This window comes from Cavia porcellus, unplaced genomic scaffold (assembly GCF_034190915.1).
Source record: "Cavia porcellus strain 051 isolate PalLab524CR breed Dunkin Hartley unplaced genomic scaffold, mCavPor4.1 scaffold_6, whole genome shotgun sequence".
In the NCBI taxonomy this organism is placed as follows: Eukaryota; Metazoa; Chordata; class Mammalia; order Rodentia; family Caviidae; genus Cavia; species Cavia porcellus.
In genome coordinates, this window is record NW_026947489.1 from 93,221,893 (window position 1) to 93,229,937 (window position 8,045).

At 45.7% G+C, this 8,045-nt stretch overlaps 1 protein-coding gene across 3 annotated transcripts; it reads right to left on the reverse strand.

Annotated features, from left to right (window-relative positions):
- Positions 1–3,406: 3,406 nt before the first annotated feature.
- LOC100732369 (keratin, type I cytoskeletal 10) lies at positions 3,407–7,815 on the reverse strand. Of its 3 annotated transcripts, none has more exons than XM_063251523.1 (8): positions 7,136–7,815; positions 6,191–6,273; positions 5,698–5,854; positions 5,450–5,611; positions 5,236–5,361; positions 4,788–5,005; positions 4,074–4,402; positions 3,407–3,755 (listed from the first exon to the last, which is right to left on the reverse strand). In XM_063251523.1, exons 1-8 carry the CDS (start codon positions 7,778–7,780, stop codon positions 3,649–3,651), a joined length of 1,827 nt encoding a protein of 608 aa, XP_063107593.1. In that variant the 5' UTR covers positions 7,781–7,815; the 3' UTR covers positions 3,407–3,648. The 3 variants fall into 3 exon arrangements, with proteins under 3 accessions (XP_063107593.1, XP_063107592.1, XP_013005093.1); XM_063251522.1 differs by having other exon boundaries at positions 4,116–4,402; positions 7,136–7,814; XM_013149639.2 differs by having other exon boundaries at positions 4,094–4,402; positions 7,136–7,814.
- Positions 7,816–8,045: the final 230 nt, after the last annotated feature.

An 8,045-nucleotide genomic window follows, 5' to 3' on the forward strand; every position in this document is an offset into this window, starting at 1 on the left:
ATGGTTCTGTTACCCTTCTTCTAGACTCCTGAGTTATTAGGCCACTAAGACACTTTAGGTCTAAGTCTTCTCACTGCAAACTTAAATTCAGTGATGTGAGACCCCCAGGCAATCTTGTTCAGGCAATTTTTTAGAAACTGCTGACATACTTTGATGGAAGTCACGAAACCCTGGAGAGCAGTGGATCTTTTGAGAGTAGCGTCACACCGTGAGCAAGCCAGTGGACTGTAGCTTAAGATCAGAGAGCCCAGCTCTCAGGACTGAATGTGGTGGGCTTCACCCTTTCCTTCTTGAAAATACCAATGCCAATTTCCCCCATCTCGTAGGGCAATGCTGGGACACCAAGGAGTTAACTCACATGGAGTCTTTGGGCGGTGGCAGGCACTGCCTTTCATCATCACTGCTGCTGTGGTCTGCACTGTGCTATCTTAGAGCTCACGGTGACCTCCAAAGTATGAGCAGAGGACAGGAGAGAGGAGAAAGTGGACAAGGCCAATGTCAGCCCAGCAGAACGACAGGAGTGTGGGGGGACTGAGGCTCATGCTTTCCTTTTGAACCGCACCACCCCCCTTTCTCTGAATGATCCTGGCTCCCTTTCCCTCACTTCCTACATCTGCTTGGAGACTTAGAATGTGTCACTTTAGGTCACATCTGATATATTAGCGTCTTTCTTTTCAGGGAACACCCTGATGCATTTCCCCCGGGCTGCCAGCATTGCTGTGCCAGCCCCTGCAGTGGTTTTTGCTGGCTGTTTCCTCCAGTGTCTGTGTGGCTTGTTGTGACAGGATTATCCCAAGGAGCAGTACTGTCACCACCTGTCGAGCCTGTACAGAGGCATTCAGCTCTTCTCCCAAGCTTCCTCTCCCTGGTCCAATCATCCCTGTGCCCCCGAGGGCAGGGTGACAGGGTGGGAAGAGCTGCAACCACCTCTCCAAATAATTATGTGGCCTTGGGTTGGACACACGGCCTTTCTGGGTCTCGGTGCACTAACCCACGAAACCCAGACAGCACTAACATTAAATGTTAAATATGGGTGATAATAACCTGCCATGCTCTGGAGAACATATGAGCATTTCCTTTAACAAATCCTTTAGTTACCAGCAGGTCTTTGCTTTTTATGTTGGCTAACATGGGATCCACCATCCAATTATTGGCTGATTGCTACTTTTGGGTTGTGCCTTTCCCTCCATTTGGTGGCCTGATTCAGATCGGCCCCCTTGAACTTCAAACTCTGGTTTTGATTGTTTGTCTTTTTGAGACAGGGTCTCTCTACACAGTTCAGGCTGGTTTGAGCTCACTTTGTGGCTCATGCAGGCCTGGAACTTGCAATGATCCTCCTGCCTCAGCCACTCTAGTGCTGGGATTAGAGACATATAACACCACACCCAGCTAACAGAGGAAAGTGTTTTACATTAGTTAATTATAACAAACCTCTCAGGGAAATTCACCATAACTAGTCTACAAGACTGAATACTGAGGATGCCTAAGACCTAGTAATGTCCTGATTAAAGTCATGAAATAAATATGCAGATAGTGTCTGTAGAGATTGCCTTGAGACAGTTAGAGACTGTGCAGCTCTTTGGAACATTTCTGTATTCCAGGGCATGACCTGGATGTCTCACTTGTGTTTTTGTCCCATCAAATCCTGACAATGATTTCACGAGTCAGCTTTTATTTTTACTATGTAATTAAGTAGTTTTCTGAACATTACTCCATAGATGGGCTGAGCTGGGATTGCAGCACACGTTTGTCTTCAGGGCTTTTGCTTTAACCCGATGTGTAGCTTTGAGAGGTCACCTGAGTTGCCCTAAAATTGTATTTTCCCATGTTGGGAATCAAAAAATCAGCAAGCATATGAGTGATTTTCTTTTCTTTTTCAGACTAGACAGGTCTTCCTTATTGTGCATATATCTGTGGTGGACAAAACAGAGTAACCATAAAAGGAAGAGAGCAAATGGGTGGGATTTCCTACTATGGAAGAGGTTGGACTAGTAGGTCCTGGCCAGACCCGGTGTAGCTTCTCTCCTAGCTTGGGGTCCTGCTTGCTTGGGTTCTCTCATGATTGCCTTCAGCTCCCTTCTACTCATTAACAACAATTAGATACCATGGGGAATGGCAGCCTTAATCCTGTCACACAGACCAGGTTCCACAGTTTGGTGACACCCCCTGTGGAGATTAACCCATCTGACTCAGCTTTCTCCTTCCAAGCTCTAGGAGTACAATGCTGAGCATGTGGTAAGCCTGTGTGGTCATCCCGGAGTAACTTATCACAGAGGTCGCCTTGGGATTTTCCAACCTCTCCAATTTAAAAACCTGGTGGTGCCTCTCATGGAAAGCTCCCATAGTGTTGGTTTAAATTGGGAGCTAAATAGATTTTCTCGTTCTTGTGCTTTAGATGTGTGGATATTTAAAGAGCTTGGGAATGTTGGACTTGTTTATTGCAAGACTAAAGATCCCAGGCCTCTGCTGTGATTGACGGTAACACACAGGCCAACACCTTGCTGTCATTTGGAGGTTCTGACCCTCAGTTTAGCAGAACAACAACAACAGACACTTTTTCAACATTTGCTTTGTGTAAGACATTAGCAAGGGCTTCATGCACATTTTCTTATACCGCATCTGCTTTGGACTATGGCTCTTGTAATTAATTTTAGAAAGTAGAGTTTACTCAGTAGAGGGAGTTCCAACCAAATGGCATGGGAATCACAACTCAGATTCTGGGGAAAAAACTGGAAGGCAAATCAAGAAGAGTATTGAGAGAAGCTGGTACTTCCAGACATGGGTAAGCCAGGAAACCATCACAGAACACAATGCCAAGGGCACATATTACCAGCACTCTCCCCCACATTCCACTCATAGAACTGCTTAGCACAGTAAGAGTACTAAGTAATATCAGTGAGACTTTTATTGGCTGAGGGATATGATAGCGTTGACCCTGAATACACCAAGCCTTTAGCTTTTATCACCTGGAAAAGTTGAGGGAAAGCAGAGACTGAACCATGTGCCTTGGTCACAGGGCGTTTCCTGACCAAAACCAAATAATTTTGTTTGGCTGTGATAGGATTTTACTGACTTAGTGTTGGAAGGTATCTCTTAGCAGCACAACAATCGGGAAGAAGTAATAGAGTAATTGGGGAAAAATAAAAGCAGGCGACTGTGAGAAGTCCAGTAACCAACACATACAGAATTCCCAATTTAATTTTTGAGATCTTATTTGAGATATTTCAAAAGTTCCAGGATTGAAATAAATTGAAGCCAGAAAAGCAAGGGAGGGTTTTTTCCCCCCATATTGCAAACTTTTACAAGGTGTGGGATATGGGCATTGGACAACTTTAAACTGAAATTTCTCATATTGGCTTGAGCATACCCGCATTATTAAATAAAGAAAAATTCTGACAAATTTGGATAGTTTGCATCAGTAAGAAAAGTTTATTGAAATTGTTAGTGAGTGGGAACAGAAAGACTTCCTTTTTTTCCAGGAAGGAACACTTTCTGGAGAAGAAAAAAGAAGAAATAAGTAAATCATCAAACACCTTTTAGACAGCTTATTTCCAAGGGGTGAACCTGTCTTCATAGAGCATGAAGATGGCAGGGTTGTCTCGGACATTTCTCTTTTCCTGCCTCTGTATGTAATGGTCTGTGAAAAGCTCAGTAGTAGTGTTTCTTGGTTTCTGATTCAACCATCGACGAAAGCACTCTGCCATCAGGGGTCACCTCTTCAATAATTGTCTTGATCACTCTGGCTTTGCTAGTATCTGTGTGAAAATGCAAACAGAAAACAGAATTCAAATAAAGCCACTTTTAGGAATGCTTGTTAATTAAAAATACATTGAATATTTCCAAAGAAAATCCTCAACTTTTTCATGTTGTTTTAAAATAAATACTATGGAATCCAAGTACTATGGAAGCTGTGGGTGGCATTTAGAACAGCTCACTTATTTAAGACTGGCATCAAAGTTTATAGATGGCTGCAAGATGCCAATGCAAAACATCGTTAAGACTTTCGTTTTAAGCAGCTCGGTAATTTAAAAAGCAAGCACAGGGGGGAGAAAACGCAAGCTGCCTCTGGTCACCCGAGCTAGTGTCCCCTGACCTTGGTCCCTTAGATGATTCACCAGGAGAACCGGAAGAGGGACCCTTGAAGCCGCCACTTCCGCTCTGGCCTCCGCCTCCAGAGCTGCCGCCACCGTAGCTACCACCATGGCTTCCTCCAGAGCTGCCGCCTTGGCCACCGCCATAGCCGCCACCAGAACTGCCTCCATGGCCGCCACCGGAACTTCCGCCATGGCTGCCACCGGAACTGCCGCCATAACCACCACCGGAACTTCCGCCATAGCCGCCACCGGAACTTCCTCCATGGCCGCCACTGGAACTTCCGCCTCCCCGTCCACCGCCTCGGCCGCTGTTGGAACCAGACGGAGGGAGAGAAAGGTCAGATGAGGTTACCTTTAGCATTGACAGTCTTCGAGTTGCTCTCTAGATCATCATTTTAGGAAATAAATCGTGTTTTAGGGACTACCACTCTGCTAGCTATGTGATAACACTCATCATTTAAAAAGCTTGGCATACATAGCCAATCCAAGAATCATTTTTGGGCCCAATACTGGAGAACCTGAGCCTGTCTACATCATCTGTTCTGTACTCTGCCTCCTCTGTCCAATGCTGGGCACCGCCCCACATGCACATTTTCCCCACCTGGTGGCATTTTCTTGAGGTTTGGGTTTGAGATTTGCTCTTCAGAATAGTGAAGAAGGCCACTGGGATAAATTCTCAGTATTGCTCTTTACCTTCCCTCTCCTTCTAGCAGGCTACGGTAGGTTTGAATTTCATTCTCCAGGCGGATCTTGATGTCCAGGAGTTCTTGGTATTCAGAGTTCTGGCACTCGGTTTCAGCCCGGATCTGTTGCAGCTGTTCTTCCAGGGCAGAGATCTGGGTCTGGATCTGTGAGAGCTGCATGCAGTAGCGGCCTTCTGTTTCTGCCAAGGAGGCTTCCAGGGATTGTTTCTGGAAAGAAAATGTTTATGACCTTGTTTAGCTGCAGATAGGGAAATCTATTTAGTAAGACGACATGTGGCAGAATAAAGAAAATGGGTGGAATTCGTTTTATATTTAATGGTACCACCCAATTCCAGCATCTTTACACCCGTGCTCACGATTGTTTTCCTTCAGACCCCAGCTCTTCATGAACATGGAACTTAGTAAACGGTAAAGGAGAAGTCACTGAGAAGACATACCAGGGCCAGCTGGGACTGAAGTTCGATCTCCAGACCCTGAACGTTGCGTCTCAGTTCAGTAATTTCAGATTTGTAGCTTGACATTTGTTCAATGTTGGTATCGATTTCTGTAGTCAGGTCCTTGCTCTGCAGTATGGAAACAGGGGAAAAGCTGAGAAGAAGCCTGACGTGGTGAGGAAACTTGCCTGGACTGTACTATGCACAGGGAACTGACCTTTTCATTGAACCAGGCTTCAGCATCCTTCCGGTTTTGTTCAGCCAGCTGCTCGTATTGGCTCCTCATGTTATTCAGTAGTTCAGTCAGGTCCACCCCTGGGGCAGCATTCATTTCCACATTCACATCACCAGTGGACACATTTCGAAGGTCTTTCATTTCCTGTTTGAGGAACAAAGAGATTCAATGATTGCACCATGAGCACAATGCACATTGCCCCTCCTCCCGGAGGAGTTAAATTTTGTCACCTCTTCATGATTCTTCTTCAGGTACTGCAGCTCCTCAGTCAGGCTCTCGATCTGCATCTCCAGGTCAGACTTGGCAAGGGTCAGTTCGTCCAGTACCCTGCGTAGCCCGTTGATATCGGCCTCCACACTCTGGCGCAGGGCTAACTCATTCTCATACCTGAAACAACCATCATTCTAGTAAATTCCAAATACACCCAGAACATGCAATTGACCTCACATCAGGGAAACATGGATCCTACACTGATTCATGTAGGAACATCAGTGTACGAACAACAGAACCAAAGGAAGGTAACAATTGTTTTAAAAATGATTTTTTCTTCCTTTGAAGTTTGCCAGAAAAGTGGCATTGAAATCAGAAATTTCTCAAACAGTGCCAGTGTTGATTTGTTATGGATAAGTTTAGGAAAATGTAGATAGTGCTGTGTGTTTCCAAAGTCATTGTTGCAAACGACCGGTGTGTTTGCTGTGATAGTGTTGTAACAGAGCCACTTACTTCAGCCTGAAGTCATCAGCTGCCAGTCTGGCATTGTCAATCTGGAGCAGGGTATTGGCATTGTCAGTTGTTTGTTTGAGGATCTGGACAGAGAGACAAATTATCTTAAAGATGTCTGCTGCTGACATGGTTTCATAAAGCATAGGTGAATTCATTTTTATGTCGTTCCCTTCCATGTTTGGGAAGGTTATTACAAATACCAAATATCATAAGCTTACCCATATACTTAAATATGAGTCATTCTCTTGAAACTTCTATACTTTTCTACTTCTGTGCCATCCTTTTCCAAAAACTAAATGAAATTACTTGGATGCATTCCTCAAAGTTTCCCCCCTCTTTTTTTTCCTGTGCTGGGAACTGAACCTGGAGCCTGACACTTGGCAGGCAAGTGGAGCACCCCTGAGCTCTACCTCTATCCCTTCCTTTATGCATGGTGGTTTTCATGTATTTGAGTCAGCTTTTGATTGACTCACACCCGTATTTGTCTTATTTGTGGACATGTTTCCGAATATACGGTCTATGACTGGTAGGTGTAATTCAGTTTTTCTGGAGGGAAGCACTACACCATTTCAATAGTGGAGAATTCACATTTCTTGCATTTTCATACTGAATATGGCTTGTTCTATCTCACTAGTATCTCCATAGTACTTGGCGCTTTTTCATTTAATCTTTGCATTCCCAAATTTGCAAAGGATTTAGTATTTTTTAACTCTAGATTCATTCATATTCTCATGAAAACGTAAAATATTGTCAGTACTCTGCCATCCTGTAAGACAATAAATGAGCTGGGTGAAGATTGCCATGACCATACCTTAGGAAATCCTTGATGAGACTGGAGTACATTAAGAAACAAGACAGTAAGATAAGTGCCGCTGTACTTAATTTGAGACTCGGCTACATGTGTTCCATGGGTAGGAGTAATGTTGGAATGAAAATGTCTCTCACCTTGTTTTTCAGGTCGTCGATGGTGTCGTAGTACTTGCTGTAGTCACGAGGCTCTCCCCGGCCTACGTTGCTATGCTTTTCGTACCACTCTTTGATTTTACTTTCCAGCTCATAGTTGGACTCTTCCAGAGCCCGGACTTTGTCCAAGTAGGAAGCCAGGCGGTCATTCAGATTCTGCATGGTGACTTTTTCATTTCCAGACAGAAGGCCACCATCGCCACCATAGCCACCACCGAAGCCTCCTCCATAGCCACCTCCACCAAAGCTGCCACCCCCAAAGCTGCCTCCTCCATAGCTGCCTCCGCCAAAGCTGCCTCCCCCAAAGCCGCCTCCTCCATAGCTGCCTCCTCCAAAGCCCCCGCCACAGCTGCCACCTGCATAGGCTCCACCAAAGCTGCCTCCTCCATAGCTGCCTCCTCCATAGCTGCTTCCACCAAAACCTCCTCCTAGTCCTCCGTAGCCGCCCGAGGAGCCCCCAATGCAGCCTCCGCTAGAGCTCCCACGGCTGAAAGATCTACTGCTGAATCCTCCACCCAGGGATCCTTTGCTGCTGGAGATCCTGTGGGCTGATGCCCCACCGCCGCCTCCTCCTCCTCCTCCGCTGCGGGAGGAGGAGTACTGCTTCAAGCTGTACCGAACAGACATGGTGATGCTGTGAGCTCAGGGAGTGCCTGCCACCAGCGCCAGTGCCTGGCCCTTATATACCGAGAGGGCGTGTCACACAGCAGCCAGGGTTTGCTTACTTACATGGTTTTGTTTTGCTAACCTAGCATCTTTGGCTTCTGGTTGCATAAATTGTCTTCGGTAATAACCAATACCAATATGTGCTTTCTGCTCTGCCTCAAGAACACGCAGGAGATGTGCGGTGTTGAAAGTGGAGGTGGGTGGAGTTCAGGTGAGCAAAAGATGC